Consider the following 23,894-nt stretch of genomic DNA (forward strand, 5'->3'; position numbering starts at 1 on the left):
AAAATATCATGTATTTCTCTGCTGCTGTGGATGAAAGCAACGATGCCACCGATACAGCCCAACTTTTAATTTTCATTCGTGGAATGATGCTGTTGAAGATTTAAATTTGGTGGTAAATTGCATTTTACATTGTGCATGTTGGCCCTTGGCCAGTTGTATTTTTCGTGATCTGGCCCTCACAAAAATAAGGTTGTGCACCCCTGAGCTATTGGATTGTTCAAGAGTCAATGTGTATTTGAAATATAGCATCGCCACAGTTTGAATTGTCCCTTTGCTTGGAAAATACAACAACAGTCTTATTGTCTAATGCCTATTCCCCCAGGTGATTTTATCAATTTGAATTATAATACTGTAAGAAGGTCATGATCACTGTTGGTCAATTCTTTCAAGAACTTTAACTCATGGCTTGTAAACCACTGATTTATAATATGCAGAAAGATTTATATAATTTGTATATGCATATTTGCAGGTTAGTATCTTATGTTGTTAATTCGATGTAGGTGATGTGTCCCCATGAATTACAAGTAGCTCATGAATCAATCTGCGTATTGTACAGGCATTCTCAACTGGCAAAGGGCTGCTTTGCTTCAATACGTGGACAGCTTCCAATAGCAAAGCAGCCCTTTGCCAGTTGAGAATGCCTGTACTATAAGCAGATTCATTCATGAGCTACTTGGTTCTTAGTATTTGGTTATGTTAGAAAAGTTAGCTCAGTATACTGTATGCTACTGTATATGAGCTATATCTAACATCACCAAAAAAAATAATAATAAGAGCTTAAATTTTGGACTCTAGAATGTGTGATGTCTTGTAAAAACAGTTTGACCCTTGAATTTTTTGCTTGTTTACAAACATTCCCAAATGTTTGCATTTTTAGTGTGCAAATCTTCTCTTATATCAACATTCTGTATGGTTCATACATGGAATACAGTCATTCCTTTCATTGCATTCAAACACACACATATAAAAAATAATTAATATTGACCATAGGATGCAACATTATTAATAACATCACCCAGCTCAATTTTAATATACTACATTTTTGGAAAACAAAATGGGCCAAACCACAATTAAAACCTAATCTTAACAGTCTTGTTAGTACAGTACATTTGCGGTACCTAGTTAGGGCAACAACTCTGAATACAACCATTAGACACCTCAAAGAGGTTTTTTTGGTGTGTGTGTGTGTTTTTATGTCTGTAGGTTTGCTTTGTGTTCATGGGTTTTAAACAAAAATTATGGGGAAGTATGGTCATTGGTGGAGGCAGACAGCAATGTTAACATTGTTGAGTGAGAAAGCCAATTATAATTAGAGACAATGTCATATTGGAAGTATATACATATTCATTTCTTAATCCCAGAAAATTATAACATTTTTTTATCTTCAAATTATCTGATTTAGTACAATAGAGTGAACACCTGTATCTAATAAATAGATATTCACCGCTGTACACCCATGGGGCTCTCTGATGTAATGTTTTACAGTGTCTATCAAGAAACTATTAGTTATCTGAAAACCATACAGGGCTATCCGATGCATATAAAGGCCATTTCCCAGGCCAAGCAGGGAGAATGGATGAGATGGGAGAGTGTGGAACAACGCAAGATTGGCTGGCAAGACCTATGGTCAATGGAACAGAGTAGGATCAGTTTCCTCATCAGGTCAACATATGATGTTCTCCCATCACCACAGAACCTAAACCTCTGGGTAGGAGAGGATCCCTCATGTCCTTTGTGTTCATCACCTGCAACATTAAGGCACATTTTGACAGGATGTAAGGGTGCTCTTAGCCAAGGACGCCATGACCAGGTGCTGCGATGTTTGGCCTTAGCATTGGAAGACAAGCGTAACATGACCAATAAGTTGCCACCTGTTCCATCAAAACATTACACACAAAAGACAACATTCCTCCGCCCAGGACAGCAACCACCAAGAAATGGTGTTAAAACCAAGCCTTGCTCAGGACAACTGGAAGCTGCTAGAGACTGGAAAATGCTGGCAGATGTTGGTCAATGGCTTATTTTTCCACCTGAGATTGCCACCACTAACCTTCGACCAGATATTGTCTTGTGGTCTGGATCAGCACGCCCTGGAGCCAGCATTACACTTCAGCCATTAACACCAGACAGAAGGATATCTACGTCATCATATGGAAGGAAACGTAAATGGATGGAGACACATATGGATCACATTAGTTTACTTTAAAGCTACGTCTTAGTTGGTGCTTATCTTGGCGAGAGCCGAGTTCAAATCAGCATGAAGTTTTAACATCTACTCTCGTGTAATGGAAATCATTATCATCAGCTGAGTTTCTTGGAACAGCATCATCACCAGCTTTAACAAAGTTGTTTGTTCTATCACAGATACTACATAAGAACATGTTCTCCAGAGGAGTACATTTAATTTTGAGAAAAACATTTTTCACAGCAATCACTGAATGCTAGACTCGCCTGCTGTGAATGTATGAGAGACCTTGGCTAGAATTGGATTAGCAAATTCTTTATGCCAAAAGTTCAGTTGGGAGCATTTTTTGTAAAATGACAATAAATCTGTTTTCTGGTCCATGTCCTCATCTTCCTACACAGTACAATACACATTTTATGTAAAATTATTAAACTAGTGCTCTTGGTTTATTACACTGCATATTGTGATTTTATAAATACAATAAAAAGAGAGAAAGAGAAAGAGAAAGAAATACAATGCAACCACATTTTTATCAACATTTAAAACACAGATCAAGATACAGAAAAGATAGCATACATTAGCTCCTTCTTTTACATTTGAAAGTTTAGTTTTAGTGAGCTTTTTAAAATAAGAATTTGAATTCCAATGTTAAATTCAAGTCTAATGGTAAAAAATATAAACATTCACTCATCACCTCAAGCAGATATGAAAAATGAATGATTGTTGTTGCTATGCTACATAAGTGCTTGGTGACTGGGTGCCTTAGCAGCACTCGTTCAGCAAGCACACTTTTCCATAGCAGATGATTCATAGCTTGATGTATTGTAATGGCTGTGATGGGAAATATTATTGGGGAATTAATTCAAAGAAATGCAGCTTCCATTTTAATCTGCTGATTCGACAACACGTGATGTATGGTTGACATCGATCTGTGATGATAATAAATCTTTAGTGGGAGCAATGTCACTAAGGATCGGCTTGAAAATGCTTTGAAATATTAGGAAGATTGCTTTATTGACTGCCATACAGCGTTCAAGTTTATGACTGAGGTCAAGCTTGAGATATTGTTCCTGAGGTTCCAGATGGAATCAAAAAATGTGTGGAGACAAGTACAATATTCCTGTATATTTAACTTAACGCTTTCTCCTTGACTATTCTTTTAAAAGCAATTGGACACAAATATGTAATAAAACCAAAATCAATATAATGCAACCCACAAAAGAGCTTGCAGATCCCTTAAACATTATTGCATAAGTAATTTAAGCCTGTATTTGATTACTGACAAACACCATTAGCTGTAGTGAATCTGACAGCATGGGGGTCACTTGCCTCCTCTATATATATATATATATTTCCAAACTGATGTGTGAAAAGAAATAGTGTTTTTTTTATTATTATTTCAAAAGGAAAACTCTGACAACACACACTTTTGTCTAGTGAATGCAGATCCAAGTAAGAAAATGTATTATAGGTATATTTCTACACGCTACAGTAAATGTATGAATTTAATTTTACTCTCTAAAAGGTCTTAGTATTATAGATTTTATTCAAGTGCAAAATGTGAACCCTTTCTGGCTAAATAAACACGAAACCACCCACAAAGAAAAGGAACCCTTAATGTCTGTGGTTATAGAGCTTTTAATCTGATCACAGGTCAGAATCACACAACACTGCTCATTACATATTGTATAGGCATCTATGACAAATCAAATGCTTATGCTCATCTCAGAGATGCTGTACCATTATTACAGATGCTATGCCCCAGAAAAACTGTATGCCTTTAGTATGAGATCATGACTGTATTTCAGGAGAAACTTAAGTAGGTTGTTGATTTTTTGTTTTATTATTATTTGTAATTTTTTTATTTTTTTTTAGATGTGATTATACTAAATTGTAAGTCTATAAAAGCCTATCAAGGAAGTGACATTTGTCTTTGTAAGTTGATCCAGTACACAATTGATTTCTATCAAGTCTGGAGGCACAACGACAGTAATGGTGCAATTTATATGAGATTCTAAAGAGATTTATACATATAAGCTTCTGCTGTGGGTCTTACAGTCAATGGCTCTCCATTGCTTTAACTGTAAATCTTTCATGCAGAGAAAGAAAAAGGACATTTAGGAAAAGATTAATGCCACTACCTCTTAGTGTTTTGAACTAAAACGTCAGTATAAGAAGTATGAATGCAGCTATTTTTGCCATCCTTATAATTGAAAAATATAATTTTCAAACTGGGGCTATTCAATTGATTGGCCGTTCTAAATACTGACACTGTGGGCACCACTGTGGGTAATGCAAATCACACATCTAACAGTGAATCTTAAGGTACATACAATAACATGTCTGTATCTAAAAGATAGCAGCATTGGTGTAGTCGAGGGTATACGCAGTTAAACAGTGTTTACCCACTTTTAATTTGGACAATATAGTGTTTACCTACTTCTTATATAAGGGATACAGTTTACTCATTTCTACTCTCCTGTGATATGCAAATCCTTGTTTAAAGACAAGATATTTTAATGGTGAGCATCTGTGTTCTGTTGCTGCGCGCGAGACTGACAGCTGAGAGCTCTCATTCAGAACTGTGGCGCGAGCAGGGGGCGTGGCCACTGGACTGGGTGTTCTGTTTGTGTGTGTGTGTGACTGTTCTGTGATTGGCTGTTTATGTTCTGTTGTTAGGCGCACTGGACCTGCAGGGCAGTGCAAGTAGCCTTCATCCTAGCCCGCAAAAGGATGCTCACAGAACTGTTCACGTGAAGTGTAGCGTCGGGTCTGTGACTATATGCACCTGAGAGGTGAAATAACTGTATGAGAGGTGGGTGGGGGGGCTCTGGTTGGGCTCTGAGGGCCACTAACAATGTATCTGTTCATGTTTATCTGTTCAATCTATCTGTTCAACTCCACCAAACTGGGGCATTTACCCACTTTTTTATTTACCACTACACCACTGAATAGCAGTGTTTAGTCTAGGAAATAATTAACCTTGTTGTATATTTGTAGTTATTTCTAAGTTATTCATAAACTATACTGTTCAAGAAAAAGTTGATTTGTGATTGATAGAGCCTTACTAAAAGCTTTTAGCACCTACAGTATAATTAAACACTGCCACAAACATGTCCATCAATCTATCCAAATTTCAATATATTTGGATTGATTTTCCTTATAAGATGAGGTGTCCTTTACACGTCCTGTAAAAGTACACATAATAAACATTTAGGCAAAAACATGTTAGTCTATCTACTATAAGATAGAGCTGTTATTAAGAATATATCGACCAAGCTAATGGATAAAACATTTTCTCTCCCCTTCTGCTTATCATGTACTGCTAATATGGACATCTACAAAGGCTCAGGTTAGTGGCACTTATTCTGTATTTGTACCGCACTGTTTTGAATAAAAGTCCACACATGAAAAATAAGATATGGTAAGCCTGATAACCTTATGTCCTCTCTTTGGCCCACCCTTGCATTATTAGTTATTTCATTTGAATATCTGCTTTGAGTAAGAAAATAATATACAGTTCACTACAGCAATATTGCATTTTCATCTGCATTCTATCCAAATGTCATATTCTGACATTTACAAAGAATCATGGGATTTCATTATTTTTGAATAGTAACTAAACCTTTGCAATAACACTCATAAGTGAGCTGACCTAGTGTATTGTCATTTTAAAGAAGTTCCCCCTTAACGGCAGAAACTTTAATTAGAAGTGTGTGTGTGTGTGTGTGTGTGTGTGTGTGTGTGCGCGTGCGTGTGCGTGTGTGTGTGTGTGTTGGGGGATGGAGAGTTTATACAAATATAAAATACATTGGATTAAAAAAGAAGCACAAAGTTATCTGAAATGTATGTTTCACAGGATGGAAATTGCAGATAATGGAATTCTGACATACAGATAAGGACTATTTTCATAAGGTATTACTGTGTCAGTAATTGCATTGAGGTCCTATACATTTACTGGTACAGTATTACTTTATGAATGCGACCCAAGGTGCCATAAGCATAACAAATTATGTACAGTGGCAAAGCTTAATATCTCTAAAACTGGTGAACCTTTAATATCCTGTCATTGTATTTTTTGTATTTAATGATGTTATGAAGGAAGGTAATAAATCACCGTAGTAGAGAATACGGCAGTTGGATTATTACTGAGTTAAAAGGATGGCGGTATTTGAATAAGCGGCTGTTTAGATAATCACAAACGACCCTATAGTGTCCCATGTGTACTGTCATGGCGAAGCATGGGGACCTATTGGAAGGAAGGTTATGTAGGTTGGAGGTGACTGGATTTAAAGTGATATTTGCAAAAACACATTTAAAACATATTTTGTAATTGAAAGGACATCATTTGTGATGCCCTTTGTGAACAATGGTATGCCAGCATATCTAAAAGTGCTTCACTGTATCATTCAGAAATCTCAATGTGTGAAAGCAGCGTTTCTGATGAATAACCTTGCACTTTAAATTACACTCTTCAGTACAATAATTAGCAAGCGGGCAGCATTATGATGTGTGTGTTCTATTTGTCTTCACTTTTCAATACATTGACAGTCATTACCTTGTAAATTAGTTAAAAATAATTACACCATGTCCAGCTATATAGCGAAGCAATACTATTTAAAAGATTGTTTCAACTAGTGAGTACAGTATGTGAACTACATGCTAGATAGACAATGAGCCAGAAAAACATAGATATATGCAGTTTATACACTTATCACTTTAAGCTGCCATGTTTGTTTTTATCTCTTTCCGTACAATGTTTTGCAATTGAAATATTAAACAAAAAAAAAACACGAATACAAGCTAATTTTATTTCCAACGTTACGGTTATCATCTGACGACCAGACAGCGTCATTATTAAGTATTTTTTTTAGGTTTATAGACATACTTAGAAAAGACTCTCTGGTTTAAAATTATTACAGACTAGCAATGTTGATCAAGTTTTATATTGACTAGGCAACTACTACCAGTAATCACAGTCATTTAATGAGGTCACTGCTACTTAGTAAAACTGGTAATAATGATTAAGGTAAGGACTGGGGCTATGTTTGGGTGATCACATGAACTAATATGCAATATATACCTTTAGAATTTTGTATTTACTGTTAATGGTTGTTAAATGTTGCTCAAATGTCAACATTTTGCCATATAACTTGTATCAAAACTAAAAGAAACAAACATTTTAAAACCCAATAAACCGCACGGACACCAGGTCTTCCATTGCACAGACAAGATATGAATACCAGAACTATTAAGAAAAAAGAAGATGCCTGAACAAGCCAAGCTTACTATACTTCTGGTATTCTGATTTCTCTCCCATATTGACTAGATCAACTGGAAGCTTGCTTTTCTTTCTTTCTCTATGTATGTTCATATAATAAATGATATGTGTTTTTCATATTTTAGGTGTATGAGGCAGTCCCGTGTTACAGCGAATGCAATCAGTATCTTTGGGTGACTGATCCCTGGTCTGCATGCACAGTCAATGGTGTGGACAAAGCCCTGGATTGTGGAGAAGGAGTACAGAGTAGAAAAGTCAAGTAAGAAATATTACTAATACCTCTTCTATCTGTACCTGTGTTTATGCATATTGCCTTTTATTTTCATATTTGCTTGTTACTTGTTTTGTAACGTTAACAGTTTTATTTTTCATAAAAAATGGGCAGCTGGCTCTTTGAGCTAATATATATATATATATATATATATATATATATATATATATATATATATATATATATATATATATATATACACCCACCCCTCGTTATATCGTCCCTCGCTATACTGCGGATTCGGATATATCGCGGTCCGGGAGTTGGCTCCCCATTTTTACAGTCTAACTGTGCATGCCTTAGCTACAATATACATAGGCAATTGCACTTAGAATTACTATCATGCTGTAATCATATATGCATGCATTGCACAATAACACAAAGCAAATTAAATATCTACTTGCTGAAGCGGTTTTTATTTTAGCCAACGAGGTGTTCACTTGTCGCAGCAATGCACTAGCAAAAGTCACAGGGTAGTGACGTTAGCTCCCTAGCAACAAGCCTCCTATGTTGGGAATGGGATTCTTTCAATGCAGTTTGTGCATTTGAGAAAGGAGAGGAAGACTCATGAATTGGAGACTTAAGTTGATGAGAAGCAATTACCCTCCGCAGTATGAATTAAAATGGTGTGCTGCTTTTTATACATAAAATGAGTAAAAACGGCTTGCGTAGAGGTTTTATATTGGACCCTGATGCCCCCGATAAAACGAGGGAGTGGTTGTACAGTATTTGTTAGCCTATTTATTTATTTTTTTGTAGAAGTAGTAATTTGTCTGTATGGGATTTCCAGTTTGATATATTCATGTATTCCTAAACTACCTCTCTATATTTGATTAACTTTTATCTTAGCTTGTGTCCTCCAGAGCAGTGGCTTCCAATCCTGGTCCTGGGGACCGCTTGTGTCTGCTGGTTTTCATTCTTACTGAGCCCTTGATTACTTAACTAGACCCTTAATTGAAGTAAAAATGCAGATTTCAAGTTAGCTATAACATTTTATAAGTAACTTGAACTCTGCAACTGTTTAAGAGCTGAAAATAATTAAAAAGGTCTAATTAAGCAAATTATCAGTTCAATTAAGGGTATAGTTAAGTAATTGAGAGCTCGGTTGGAATGAAAACCATTAGACACAGGGGGTACCCAGGACCAGGGTTGGGAACCACTGCTGGCTTCTCTTTGTTCTTGTGAAGACCAGATTGAATTTGTCTCTCTGAGGCAGCAATACAGATTGAAAAAATAAATAAAATAAAACCAAATGTTTGTTTAGACCTCACAAGAAAAATCAATTTAAAAGAATTACTATTATGAGCCCTGAAAATAGGACATTTTAACTCCATTAACAAAAAAAAAAAGAAAAGAAAAGCATTTTTTATTCTGGTCCATTAAATCTCAATTGCAGTGGCATTAATTTGTACATGAGTTACAAAGTGAACATTTTATAACATTTTGGTAACATTCCATTTTTTTCTTTAGGTGTGTAAATAACACTGCTGATAGTCCTGGGGAGATTGTGGATAACACTCTGTGTGATCAGGAAGAAATGCCTTTTGAGGCTCAGATCTGTTTTCGCCCATGCCCAGGTGACTGTGTGATGTCCCAGTGGGGAGAGTGGAGTATATGTCCACAAGTAAGTGCCAAATGAATCCCATGGCTTTTAATTGAGCACCGGAGTCAAGGAACGGCACACTTGGCTTCATTTCAGATACCACTTCATCAAGAGCTATAATAAACCATGCTGTCTTAGCAGAGGAGTTAAAATCCCCTATTCTGATTCACACTAGGAGTACTTAGAGTGACCTTGTGATAGAGTGATGTAATAAAGGAAGGGGGATACAGTATAAGCCTAATATACTGTATGGAAGTCCGTCCACCCTGGCTGAATGAGACATTCTTATGCCCACTTAGAATCTTATCCAATAGATTATTAATGGATATCAGCCATGTTTCATTTAACTATATACTGTACAGTCGGTAGTGGGTCTCAAACTTACTTGAAGCAGCAGAGAGGAGCAGCAACTGGCTGTGGTTGAGATGGAAAGATTCTGGCTGGTGATCTCAAGCACAATAGAAAGAAAGAAAAGCTGATGTACGGGTAAGAAAGCTGGGTTGAGTTGAGTGGGGGACGGAGGGGGGTGATGCCGGGACGCCAGAATCACCGTCGAGCCATCTTGAGGTGTTGTGGGCTAGTCGACGAAACACAGAGGATGGAAGGTGCCCACTTGAAGACCCCAGAGATGTATCCTACTTAGCTCAATCCAGATGGTTGTCATGCTCATGTGCTGCGGAGACCGCACTGTGGTTGATCCCTGGAGCCAGCATCACAGCCGTTGTGTGTGTTGATGCGCTGGGGAGGCAAAATAAGCTGATCCCTGGAGCCAGCATTACACTTCAACTATCAACACCAGGCAGAAGGATATCTACATCATCAGATGGAAGGAAACACAAATGGATGGAGACACAGATGGATCACATTAGTATACTGTAAAGCTACATCTTAGTTGGTGCTTATCTTGGCAAGAGCCGAGTTCAAATCAGCATGTAATGGAAATCATTATACAGTATAGTGGGTGTATTGATGGTTTGTACATTTTTTATTTATTTATTATTCTTGCTTGTCTGTGTAGAAATGCATTCTCTGATCTCAGGTTTTTGTTTTAATTATGTATACTTCCGAGAAAGCAACTGTCCATATATTTTATACATGGGGTGTAACTGACAGATTGTACTTAACTAGTTGTACTTGACCATCAATATACTGTTGTCATAATAATTATGTCATAAGCATTATGAGAATATATAGGTACTTGTGTTTTGTATTACCTTTACTCATGGCCTTTATCATGTTTGATTTAAATGAGGTTTAGGCTGCACTTTATTATCAGCTCAAAGTGCTGGAATCCAGCTCTGACAAATTGAAATCCATAACATGCTGCCATGTTCACAGAAGCACAAAATACTGTTTTCAAATGCAGTGTATAATTGTGTGTAGAAAATCACTATTTATTTATTGCTGCCACTGATAATCTTGTTTCTCCATCAGATTAGATCAGTTAACCATTTACCAGTTTTTTTCATGAAGGAATAATGGTGTAATAAATTATTTAACAATACAATTTCTATTGATATTTTTGACCTATACATTAATAATACCTCACCAAACAACAACAGTAAATATGTCTACTCAGGCCTGCCACCAGCCCCCCAAAAACATAAACAAATTTGTCGATCAGAAGGCTGGTTTATTTTAGCATGTGGTGCACATCTCTCTGAGTATGACTCTGTGGTGGCTGGAACTGCGTAGTTTTTGGTCTATATCTGCATCATTATTATTTTATAACCCAATGAACTGGCTCTGGGTCAGCACTGATGCTGAATTCCTTTTGATACATTCAGACTGGTTTGGGGATTATTATAGTTTGATTTCAAATATTTTACCATGGCATGCATGCAAAGTACAGCAACAGCTGGGAGGAACTCTACATCTTCCAGTTTTAGCATAACACTGTGATGCAAAAAGCTGATTATATATATATATATATATATATATATATATATATATATATATATATATATATATATATATATATATATATATATATTATTAACATTTACGGTACATGGTGCATATGTCTAGTGGCGGGCCTGTGTCTGCTTGGGTCATTCTATTTATCATCAATAACATTGTCTAAGAGTTCGGTTTGCATTTATTCATCAAAATAGTTGTACCAGTATATGCATATTTATTTTTAATAGCTACTGAACAATAAAAAAAAAGTACTTGTTTTCAGCCATGTGATCCAAAAAGTGTTCAAGAAAGGACAAGACATCCCCTAAGGTTCCCAACAGCTGACAACAACTGCCCTGAAGACTCTCAAAATCAGTCCTGTGTTCTCAACACAAACTGCTTCACCTATCAATACAATGTCACAGGTATAACTTCTCTCTAGGTCTCAGTAATGTGATATCCACTTCTGCATAATGCTAATCTGTTAATCTAATAATGACATCATTTTGTTTCATAAAATCAGACTGGAGCACTTGTCAGTTAAGTGATAATGCTGTGTGTGGACAGGGAACCCGAACCCGCCTTTTAGACTGTGTCCAAAGTGATGGGAAGTCGGTTGAGTTGAGATACTGCAAGCAGGTAACTTTTTAAAACATGTGACTGTTGGACCTTTAAGCTAATTAAAGGTTTTGACTGTTAACAAACAGGTTGTATGCTTTATTTGGCATTTCATTTACTAATTCCATCCTATGTGTTATAATTAGGGGTCTACTTGAATCTCTGAGAATTTTCCCCGGGCAGGTTATGGAATAAAATTAAGATTTCGCAGACATTTTTAAACATTAAATAAACCTAAGTAAATGGTGGTACTGGTAAGGAGTGCTGTCATTTGTTAAAGGCAAACATGCAACATCCCCCAGCAGTTGCTGTTGACATTCTCTGTCTCTGTGGTGTGAAGACTTGCCCATACATTGAGATTGCATGTTTTGCATCCACTTTGCCAAGCTATATAGGCGTAGAAATCGATTAGAGCTTTTATTATATGCAGCACGTTCATTGTTTGTCCCATCCAGGAATTTATTTTATTAGATACCGAGTCAAGAAAGAAAACGTGCCAGATCATGAATTGGGTAGATCCCTAGTTGTAATATGACATGTTGTATAGTTTAGAACAAACCCTACAATTATTCTCACATCTTTTCTTCTACTGTTTATAGATGGAATTGGAGAAGAAGTGGAAACTGACCATTCACTGCCTTGTTGAATGCCCTGTTAACTGTCAGCTGTCTGAGTGGTCACCTTGGACTGAATGCTCCTACTCATGTGGGCTCCAAGGTATTTAGAAATGTGACTTAAAAATACATGGAATGCATACTGTAAATTGAATAGTATATATTTATATTGTAATCCAGTGCTTGTGGGATACAATACAAATCATTTTCACTGCAATATCTGGAATATTCAAATACAGTATACAGCTAAAAAAACATTCACTAATTACAATATGTATATAAATAAATACATCCTCTAATTACTCTTATTAAGTTTTCGCATCTTACACTGCATCGCAGAAACTCATTTATAGTGAGTATTGTCTTTTCAGCAAATCAGCAAGTTGTCAGTCAGTTAATTAAAACATACTTTTATCTTTTAGCTCATTATAGCTCTTTTCTTTCCTGATTAGTATTTCCTAATGAGGAATTAGGTAGTGTTGCTTTATAGTTAGCTTGTTCAATCAATCATTTAACAGAGTTGGAACTTAGAAGACCTATTTATTTTGTTATTGCAGTTCCATTTTCAGTTACAGACTCAAAGGGGGTTTTGTTTTGTTTTTGCCAGCCAGGGATGTGTGATGGTAAACAGTACTCTCAGCATGGGACTTTGTTGTTTCTGATGAGCTTTGATTTGCAGGCTTGTGGTGTTCTCAAGAATCTGACAGTTCATACAAGATGCTCTGGTAGATATGCTAGTTCTATACAACTGTAAAAAACAATACTGTTATTTTTTTTAATTTTATTTGTTTTTTTTTAACTTTTTATCAAAGCCTTCTTGTACACTTGTCAATCGGTATTATAGATGTCTTAACCTAGCTGGTTTTCAGAGTCTCTTGTTTTAATCATACAAACCTACACTTTGACATGATATTACAAAACAATATATAACAAATGGAGTTTCTCCACCATTCACTTTCATGTGGATTCCAAGTCCTGTTATCCTGTAATAACATGACACTACATTTTCAATAAACAGCACACAGGTTCCCATTGAGATAATGGCACAACGCCCCATTGAATGACTAACTTATTGATGATAAACTCCAAGATGAGTTTGGTGCATCGAGTATACTTGGAGACAACTATCCCTCCAGCTAGTGTAAAAATTGGAGGACCAGCAAGACAAAGACTTGGTTTAAGCCCTGAATAGTGCAGTTGTATCTTTTAAAAGTGGCTTAAAATGACTTCAAGCAAAACACTTGACATGCACTGCTGGACTTGATAGTTGGCAGTGTTGTACAGAGACTAGATACAAGGCTTGCTCCCAGCTAAACCCGCTCTCTCAATCACATCCAATCAATTTTATATGGGGGCTGGCAAGTTAATTGATTAATTGAACAAGTGGGAACCCACTCATTAACATTCTACACATTGTCATGTGGAGATTTACCATGCCTTTGCCTAATCCTAGGCAGGGCCTTTCCACCCTGTCACAAGTAGTTAATATTTTAGGTTTTCAAATTAATTAGTGCTGGTAAACTGGTCTGAGTAAAGCACCAAATGGAGAAAAAATAAATTGGTTGATTTAATTCTAATAATTTACTGCTGAATTAAGTTAATATAGAACATATTGACCACAAAATTGTCATTATGCAGCATTAAACATACCCACTGCCCTACAGCGTAGGTATACATGTTTCTGATATATCTGCGTACATCCTTTGCTTACCTTCTTACATATTTTACAACAAGAGTTTACATTAAAAAACTTTTTTTTTTAATCAAAGGAAATTCAGACAGTAGCAATAAAAAAAGCCTGAAATCAGCTAAAAACCTTTTTATCTCTGATACACATCCAGAAAATGCATCTATTATTTGCTGCTAGTAGTGAAGATTAATAATACAAAGTGTTTTGATCTTAGATAGTCAAGTCAAGGGATCATCATGTTGCTTTAAAGTAATGGATTTTGTGTTTGTTTGTTGACAAAGCAGTTGTTTCATGTTGAACTTCATCCAGCTCATGCATTTGGTTACTTTAGCAACCTACATCTTCTTTTGTAATTTAAATGACAGCAAATGGTTAAGTAAATTTTAAGGTCACCTATGTTGCTTTATATTCAATTAAATCTCAGCATTTTATCCTTGCCAGGTCAGAGGATGCGTTCCCGCAGTATAACCCAGCAGGCTCGTGGAGAGGGAAGGCCCTGTCCAGCTCATCTTGCTGAGGCCCGACAGTGCCCAGTAAAGCCTTGCTACAAATGGATGCTTGGAGAATGGTCACAATGTCAAGTGGAGGTACCGAATCCTGCCTTTTTTATTGATTGATTTATTGAATTGTTTAGTCCCAGAGCTGTGTTCATTTGGACCTTTAGTGCTTAATTCGTTAAGCTGGAGGACAATGACACTGGCTACGAGGATTCACCTGTCTACAAGCACATGTCAATATGACCTCTCTTAAACCAGATTTGACTAATTTGAAATGTGAAATCAGCTGGGTTACACCTCCAGAGATGAACGACATAAAAGGCAAGCCAACTAATCACCACAGTGCTTTTTAATAGCGCTTTTCGTAGTCCATGGACATTTGAAAGTGTATCATTTATGTTTAAACATGTTTTTCCTTAGAGACACATACTACTGTAAAAAAAAGTCTTTTACATGAAAACATGAAAGTGTGACTGTGATTTTCTTTACATTTTCAATTGAAAGGCTTCTTGTGAAAAAGCCCAAAGCAGTGTTTTAGATATTTTCAGAAACACACAGTATATATCTATAAATAAGCGACACTGTTGTTTTGTATGCTTGTTATATGCAGAGTTGCAGCTTTAAACATAAGGCTTGCTATGATGTCCTTATGACCACCCCCATGGGATTTCAATTAATTATTTGATGTTTAAAAGACAACAGAATAGCACAGTCTGATCCTCATACAAAAGATGTGTCACTATCAGTTGTGTTTAATGCATGTGGTTCTGAGCCTAATTAATATGGCTTTACTTCCAGGCCTCATTAAGAATATAATTAATATTGTGTATTTTTGTTTTCAAAACAATGTTGGATCTATATAATGCTGACCTTAAACTATATATTGATTCTGCTTAGGGAGCTGTTTCCAGGATTAATTAAAGAGTCTCTAAGAGACTTTTAGTAAATGATTTACTTTTAGGGGGCGGAATACAAAACCAATCAGTTTGGTGTTTGATTTGCATAACCTTGCTACCCAAAGAGCCATATTTATATTATTTCAACAGTGGCTGTATTCAGATACACTTCTGTTTAGATCAATTGAAAAGACTGCACATGACTTCAGTATACAATTCCCTGCTAAAAATTGCTTTAGTACTACTACAGTATACCATAGTACTACTACAATATAATATAGTACTACAATATAATATAGTACTACTACAATATACTATAGTACTATATGATACTATGGTACTATACTATATGTCACCTGAAGGCAGATATGTATTGTAATTAATCATGCATGTGATTCTATTGTTTGTACAGGGAGCGCAGTGTGGAGAGGGGCTTAGAGTGAGGAATCTTACATGCGTGGTTCACAATGGTTCACTTTCTGACCCTGTTTCTGCCAAACAAGTTGAGGAGGAGATGTGTGAAGCCAAGTTAATGAAAGCCAAAGGACAGGAGTTACAGCAACCTTGTTCTGTACCCTGCCCAGGTATGCTTTTATTTTGTTTTTAAGCCTGCTAGAACTGAATCCCTAACCTTTTCAATCAACTTTATGAATACTCCCTTACTTATCTATTAGGGACTGGCATTTGGCTTGACAAACAAGGCTATAGTGTGGATTGGGGTTTGATTGATCTTTTTTTCTCTTATAATGCTACTTTATGTTGTTAAATAAGGGAGACAATTAAGACATAAAGACAGCACCACTACTAGCAAGACTCTTACAGCATTGTACACCAGAAAACAACTGGTTTTGAAGAAGATGACTACTTTTAATGTGACCCCTGTCAGACAGATATCCTTGGCGTGTGTTACTTCCAGACCTTGTTGTTCTAGGCGATTGTCACCTGATAGAGTGGTCCTCATGGAGCTCCTGTCAGCTGACCTGTCTGGAAGGGAGAAGTTTTGAGACTACAGGTCGTCAGGCGCGCTCTCGAGCTGTGGTCATCCAGGCCATTGAAAACCAAGACAGCTGTCCTCAACAAGTCTTTCAAACACAAACTTGTAAAGGTATGGGCAATGCAAAGAAGGCACACTTTTCTTGTAGGTTAGGCATTCAATTTAATTAATTGAGGAAAATGCTTTGTCACAGCTAATCCTTTCAGATTAGCTTTCTGTATTTCTGTGATTTGTATATTACATATTACAGTTGATCAATTAAGTAAGTTTTCTGTGCATTTTTAAGAAGGAATATAATACCAAAACTGAAAAAAATAAATCTTGTGAGTTAAATCTTGATAAGGAAAGTGTTTTGCTGATATGACAACCATATTTATTGTTCATGCATGCCAGAAAGCATACATGAATTGCTCACATAATCCTAATTAGCGTTTTTATGTGTTTTATTGCAGAAGGAAAATGCCTTAGCTATGAGTGGAGGACAAGTCCTTGGACAGACAATGAACGCTGTGTGTGGTGTCAGCGTTCAGATGGGGTTAACGTCACAGGTGTGCCTCATTAAGTTTAAGACATTCGGCAAAGACAATGTACATGATTTGGTCCCTGTGTCCTTCACATGCTTAGAGTACAGTTATTTTTTCATAAAAAAGGGGTTAACAAACGATATTATCTGCTTTCAAAAAATTGCTCTACCAAACATAAGCATCGCTAAAGTAATCTCTTTTTGCATGGTATGCTTCAGCCAAGGGCATTAGATGAAAATGACATTAGAAAATGCACAGAGATTGATCATAAACACAGATAAGTTTACATTGCTACTATTCAGTGTGACACATACTTAATTTGCTTATCCAAAAAAGTTTTATTTTCTTTCTTCCCAGGAGGGTGCTTTTTGGAAAACCGGCCATCAACCATCAGGCATTGCCACCCCCCCTGCACAAAACCCTTCTCCCACTGTACTCAGGTAATAATGAGATCAAGCTAATGACCTGTGGTACTGTGTGAACTTGAGCTATCTCCGACATAGCAATCACAAAATCACAATCAGTGGTTACTCCCAATATATATATATAAGCATTATTCCAACATACTAATATGACATTACCAGAAAATCTAAAAGAATTAGTCTTTTCCAGGGATTAGAGTATGCCAAATAGGACTTGATAGTGTTAAGTGTTTGTAGGTTGAATTGTGTCATCTAACTGAAGCACTTCACTGTGCATTGTTATAAAGTATTGTGTGATTAAAAATAAATAAATAAATAAATAAAATTAATGGGTGCATGCTTTGGTTTAAACAAATACAGATCACTGGTAATACATTTGTAAAATCAATCTTTATGGAATGAAGTGAATTTACTGCCATCCAGAGTAAATTCCACATCATTACAAGTACACAACATACATTTACAGTGACTTTTTTATTATGCATGTAATCTTGATCATGTAGCTGCGTTTTAAACATTTTATATTAAATAATTATATTCTGCAATTATGTATTACTATATTTAATTTGAATGATAGTTAGTTTGAAAACAAACAAGGCATCAGTAGAGCTTGTTCCTTCACATGTGTGCGGTACAGTAGTTACCCCTCATTGTGATCCGTACTAGTTTTGGAAAGAGTATTTCAACTATCAGGGTCTATTTTAAGGATTTTATCATCAGTAGCATATTGTAGTACTGGTACCATATAATTAGTATTGCAAATCTCTTTCCCTGTATTTTTATAGTAATCATGATTATTATTAAGGGGGGGCAGTAAATGAACTGGGGGCAACTCCAGCAGGATTAATACAGATTTCAATCTTTAAACATATCTCCGGTCTCCACTTTAGAGCGGAGTCTGTGGATGTGGTAAAGGATATGTTGAAGTAATGACTGCCTATGGGTTCCTGGATTACTGCACAAAAATTCCCGGACCGGACAACAAGAAAGCTGATGTGAAAACCAGCGCTGGAAAATTAAAACCAGGGACTTCCACGATACAGGACTTTTTAAAAGAATGGTCTATTCAACCTTTTGGGCCCGGTATGTAAGAATTGCACATTTGCTTAAATAACTAGGGTGTTCAATTTTCTTACACAAAGCGTAATTACCTTTGTACAGAACAAATAAATAAATAAATAAAACAAATGAAAATCAATCCACAAACTACCCTTTTTTTCCACTTTTATCTGAGTTTTTTTTTCTATTCTTAACAGATGGTAGAGTAAAGATCTGGGTCTATGGTGTGACTGCTGGTGGATTTCTCCTTATTATATTAATCACTGCAATGTCTTTTTTGGTTTGGTAAGTATATTTATTCAAAAGGTATGTGTTAACAATATGTTGATGTGTCTCTTAAGTACAAGGTGAGTCATTTGACTGGGACCTTACAGGTACAAACCTCTGTTGCACTGTGCTCACAATCTTCCACAGGGAGCTCTGCAATAGATAGGAATAAAAAACTGGTAGAGGTTGATTTGGCTCACTGCAAAACAGTGACCCCTACTGGTCAGGCATTGGAAAAGCGCAGACGTAGACCAGTCAATGATTCAGTAGGAGGATGCCGGCTGGTCTTCAGTCTTCCTTCAGGGCCAATACAGTACATGTGTTACAGCAGGGAGTGAAAATTGGCATTTCTATTTGGGAGCAAATGGCTGTAAATACGTAACTGGGAATTAAAAATGAAAAAAGTATGATGTAGTCAATGTGCTATAGCTATTGAAGAAGAATTAAGATGTCTGTGTGGAGAATTGTATCATGTTAACCACAAAGTGCAATGTCTCAATTTGTTTTTTCCAGCAAAAAGCCAAAGCAGAATAAAAGTTCACCTCCTCAACAGAAACCTCTGTCTTTAGCCTATGATGGAGATGTGGACATGTAACTCCATTGATCAGCCCCATAACTTGGGCATCCAGAAGCTACAGCCAAGTTCCAAAAAACAGAAACCAACACCTACACTATAGGGGGACATGACCCAAAGAAACAGCTACAGAGATCTCTTAATGACAAGAAAAGTTTTGTTTTGTTTTTTGCTATAAAGACTTCACTGAAAGACTTTCTCTCATTGTCATCCACTGAATGAAGATTGCCTAGTTTTATAAGTACTTTTGCAGGGCTCCTGAGTGGTGCATCCAGTAAAGGCACCCTGCATGGAATGCAGGATGCACCCTATAGCCTAGAGATCGCAGGTTCGAATCCAGGCTATGTCATTGCCGACCGTGACCGGGGGTTCTTAGGGGGTGGCGCACAATTGGCCGAGCGTCGCCCGGGTAGGGAGGGATTAGGTCGGCAGGGCAATCCACGGTTCACTGCACTCCAGTGACCCCTGTGGCTGATAGGGCACCTGCAGGTCTGCAGTGGAGCCATTCAGATCTGTGTTGTCCTCCGGCACTATAGGTCTGGTGGCTTTGCTGTGGATCCACAGTACGAAAAATGACAGATTGGCAGGAACGTATTTCGGAGGTGTTTCAGCCTCCGTTTCCCGAGCCACCGGGGGGTTGCAGCGGTGAACCGGGATAAAAAAATAATTGGGCATTCCAAATTGGGGAGAAAACCAGGGTAAAAACCATTGGCAGTGACTAAATTAACTTACTAAAATTTGTAAAGAAAAAGAAAGTGCATCTTCTGTTAATGGCTCGGTGTATTTATGGCACTGGAGTATATTGCAAAAAAAAAAAAAAAAACATGATCTGATTTGTACTCTGCTTTGCTTCTTGGACAATGAAAAAGCAAACAAATGTCATTATGCACTATATTAGTGCTGAATCCTTTTTCAAATAGAACAGTTTTCTAGTGTTTACATTGTCAATACAAAGGATTTTGTTGTGATGTGTTTTAAATGATGACATTATGGGATGTACACATACCACTGATTGTTACCCTTGACAAACCTCTTCTCTCATGGAACAGTTATCGAAAACAGTTATCCTGAAAGGTTTAAGGTAGAATTATGGTTTTAGGTTAGGATTAGATGAACCTGGAAGTGTGGATGTCCCTGGAAGACCTGGTGCTTATCATGGCGAGAGCCGTCAAATCATCATGAAGTTTCAACATCTACTCTCATGTAATGGAAATCATGAAGGAAGATATAATTAACATTAGACATCACTTATAACAGGCTTTGGCAACACAGGGTTACATATAAGAGCATTTAACTAAGGCCTTTCAAATTATATTCAATACAATGATTCCTTGTTAATAATCATCAGCCCATTTATACACACATTCATAGGTGTTTTATAAATTGATCCTTTAACTAGTGTGAACAAATATTGTGGGTCAGAATTGTATAATTGAAATAAAAACTGATTGGCCCAATTTACTTTTGTGCTCTTCAGTGGAGAAGTGTCATTGCAAGTCAGAATATAGGCACATTTAACATATGTTTCCATTGAGTTAAACAAATCTTTGACGCAATTCTACATTTGTCAACTAAATGTACATGAGAAGCGTTAACCAGATAAAAAAAAAATAACAAACCAACTCCTTTTTTTAGGCCTAGTTATATATAATTGTCCTCTTAATAGAATTTGTTGGTGGTTTGTCTGTCAAGGCCCTGTGGTGTCAGACATTCTGGTGGTGTCACAATAACTGTTACCTTTCTGATTCGTTTTCTAAGATGGTGTTAGGGACACATTAAAATGATTCAGCAACAATATAGTATAATGCCCTGTCCATGATATAATTTTTAATGTCCTGCTAGATAATGTTTATCTCCAGTCTCCACCATAACCTTTTCTTTTATTTCCTTTTCTGGGATTTTAAGATTTAATCTGTATAATTCAGTAAATTGACCAGTAAAATGTTGTGTTTTACAACACACAATAACACATAAACACATTTAAAAAATAAGCCACAAACAGATTGGATCTATAGTTAAATGGCCACATGTAAAAACCTCCTCATTATGTTTTGTTTTATTGAAAACCATGGTCCATATTTAAGTGTTCACTCAAAAAGTGCAACTTACATAAAACTAAGTTTACCTTAAGGACTCAAAAGTGTGCATTGGTTGATTGTTTATAATCAATTTGATTTTCCTTTCACAAAAAGGTGTGTAAAGTTTGTGTAAATATCTTCATAAACTCCCACCATATGTTTTACTCACTACACTTTTTAAGGTCTCAAAATGTAATATTTGGACACAGAGTACAAGTTAAATGTTTCCAAAAATGTGAATGTAATTTACATTATTTATCAAATCAAACTTCTAAAAAAAACAGTGGAAGTATTTTTTTATACATCTAACATAAATTGTATGTATGTAATAGCATGTTATTAAGCGTGTAATACCGTAGAATTATCAACCCATGCAAAAAGCGGTCTTGCAGTTATTATATGGTTTTAATCCCTTATAACATGTTATTTTGTATTATTGTATGTCATAAAATACTTCATTTCGACACATTTTCATAATCTTTTATAAAAAATAGTTATTTTTTTGTGCCCCCAAAGTTCATAATGTTTACAATGCTTCTTCCAAGTATACACCAGTAATAGAGCCACACTCCGGAAATAATATGGGTATATTCCTTGTTTACAGAGAATTGTATGTCACAAGTGTGTGTACTTAAATGAATGAGTTATAGAACAAATGCAAATAAATTGTGATACTCTGTGGAAAAAGTGTTATGTTATTTTCTTAAGACTACAGGGCACATATATCAGTGTCCTCCTGTCTTTTAAGAGTAGAAAAACAAAACATTTTACAAAAACAAGTAATACAAGTTAAGGTCTACTAAGCACTGTTAAGTTATTGTTTCTTAGTTTTGTACCGTTTATGTTGAGCCTTTTTTATATTCCTTCAATACTACCATTCTTCTGAGTGTCAATACATATGACAGTAACGCCTAGCCGAGATAATATTGATACAAAACAATTAACAAACCAAAACAAACCGACAGGCATTTACTTTGTTTCATATCTTTGGGAATCAAGGAAATGGTGACTGGCTGTTCCATAGCTGGTATGCAAAAGATGGGCTGGGAATCATTGGTGTTCATTTTTGCTGGAATTGGTGGTTCTGAGTTTTAGGGGTTTTAGGTTTTTATGGTTCACCAGGATATGATTAGTGAAGTCTGGACGTTGCGAGTTCGAGTCCAGGCTATTCCTTTGCCGACCGAGGACGGGAGCTTCCAGGGGGCGGCGCTCAATTGGCCGAGCGTCACCCGGGGGGAGGGAGGGTTAGGTCGGCCAGGGTGTCCTCGGCTCACCGCGCAGCAGCGACCCCTGTAGTCTGGCCAGGAGCCTGCGGGCTTGCCTGTAAGCTGCCCAAGAGCTGCGTTGTCCTCCAATGCTGTAGCTGTTGGGTGGCTGCATAGTGAGTCCGCAATGTGAAAAAAAGCGGTCGGCTGACAGCACACACTTTGGAGGACAGCGTGTGTTCGCCCTCCCGAGTCAGCGCAGGGGTGGTAGCGGTGAGCTGAGCATAATAAAATAATTGGCGATTCCAAATTGGGAGAAAATAATAAAAATAATTGGCAACGACTAAATTTATAAAAAAAAAAAAAAAAAAGGATATGATTAGTGTGTTTCTGCAGAGGTTGGGGGTTGTAACCACAGCTGTGTTGTGCTGGTGGTGAAGTCACCTTCAGAGAAGTTATTGAGCACTCTGAAAACAGTTCCAAAGTCACCTACAAATTAACTAATGTCTCTGTGATATTGCACACCCTGAACATTAGAGTATGTACAGTTAATGAAAAAGTAAGAATTGTCAGTTTTTTTCAGTAGCACTCTAATTGCAAGATGTAGCCTAGAACCAGTTTATAACAAATTCAGAACAGTGTTAACATGTAAGAAACTTTTGCTGTTTAAAATTACAAATAGCATTTTATTGTAAGAGACATTCAATTAATCTACTAAATAAATAATTAATCAAAAACAAAACTAGGAGCCCATTAGACCAAAAGTCTATGTCGCCAAATTGGACAAACTAAGCAGATGAATTGCCAATTAGACCAGATTGAGCAGAAAGATTGATTTAAGTAGAAATTAAATACTTGCATAGATACAGCAGCTAAAACTGTACCATACTACAGAAAAGCTTTGGCCTCAGCTCCCACACCCCCGGTTATTGCTTAGGGCCATCCTGAACCACATCTCCTGACCATCAAGTGGAAAAGAAGACATAACCAGGTATAAGGAAATGCTGCTTTGTGGTCGTTAGGAGGAGGAGGGAACTTTAAAAACAACCACAGCTTACAGGTAACTGCTGAGGAATGTATGCAGAATTCGAGGTGAATAATTAATTAGAGGCATGGTTGTCATAAGTAAAACAGCTTTAAAACATTTTTATAAACTCACTGAAGTTCTTAATTTCTTCCACTAGATGGCAGTGTTCTCCAGGTTGCACCTTGCTTTT

General features: G+C 36.6%; 1 protein-coding gene across 2 annotated transcripts in view; it reads left to right on the forward strand.

Moving 5' to 3' along the window:
- Window positions 1–22,159, forward strand: part of LOC117426516 (thrombospondin type-1 domain-containing protein 7B-like) — a 144,357-nt gene extending 122,198 nt beyond the window's left edge. For both annotated transcript variants that reach the window (XM_034044162.3, XM_059033829.1), the window contains exons 17-29: window positions 7,592–7,725; window positions 9,208–9,361; window positions 11,523–11,664; window positions 11,763–11,878; window positions 12,457–12,574; window positions 14,603–14,748; window positions 15,967–16,138; window positions 16,486–16,659; window positions 17,001–17,096; window positions 17,430–17,512; window positions 18,385–18,577; window positions 18,751–18,838; window positions 19,334–22,159. In XM_034044162.3, coding sequence (XP_033900053.3) covers window positions 7,592–7,725; window positions 9,208–9,361; window positions 11,523–11,664; window positions 11,763–11,878; window positions 12,457–12,574; window positions 14,603–14,748; window positions 15,967–16,138; window positions 16,486–16,659; window positions 17,001–17,096; window positions 17,430–17,512; window positions 18,385–18,577; window positions 18,751–18,838; window positions 19,334–19,415 — 1,698 coding nt within the window. In that variant the 3' untranslated portion in view covers window positions 19,416–22,159. The remainder of the gene's footprint in view (window positions 1–7,591; window positions 7,726–9,207; window positions 9,362–11,522; window positions 11,665–11,762; window positions 11,879–12,456; window positions 12,575–14,602; window positions 14,749–15,966; window positions 16,139–16,485; window positions 16,660–17,000; window positions 17,097–17,429; window positions 17,513–18,384; window positions 18,578–18,750; window positions 18,839–19,333) is intronic.
- The last annotated feature ends 1,735 nt before the right edge of the window (window positions 22,160–23,894 follow it).

This window comes from Acipenser ruthenus, chromosome 11, assembly GCF_902713425.1.
Source record: "Acipenser ruthenus chromosome 11, fAciRut3.2 maternal haplotype, whole genome shotgun sequence".
Taxonomy (NCBI): Eukaryota; Metazoa; Chordata; class Actinopteri; order Acipenseriformes; family Acipenseridae; genus Acipenser; species Acipenser ruthenus.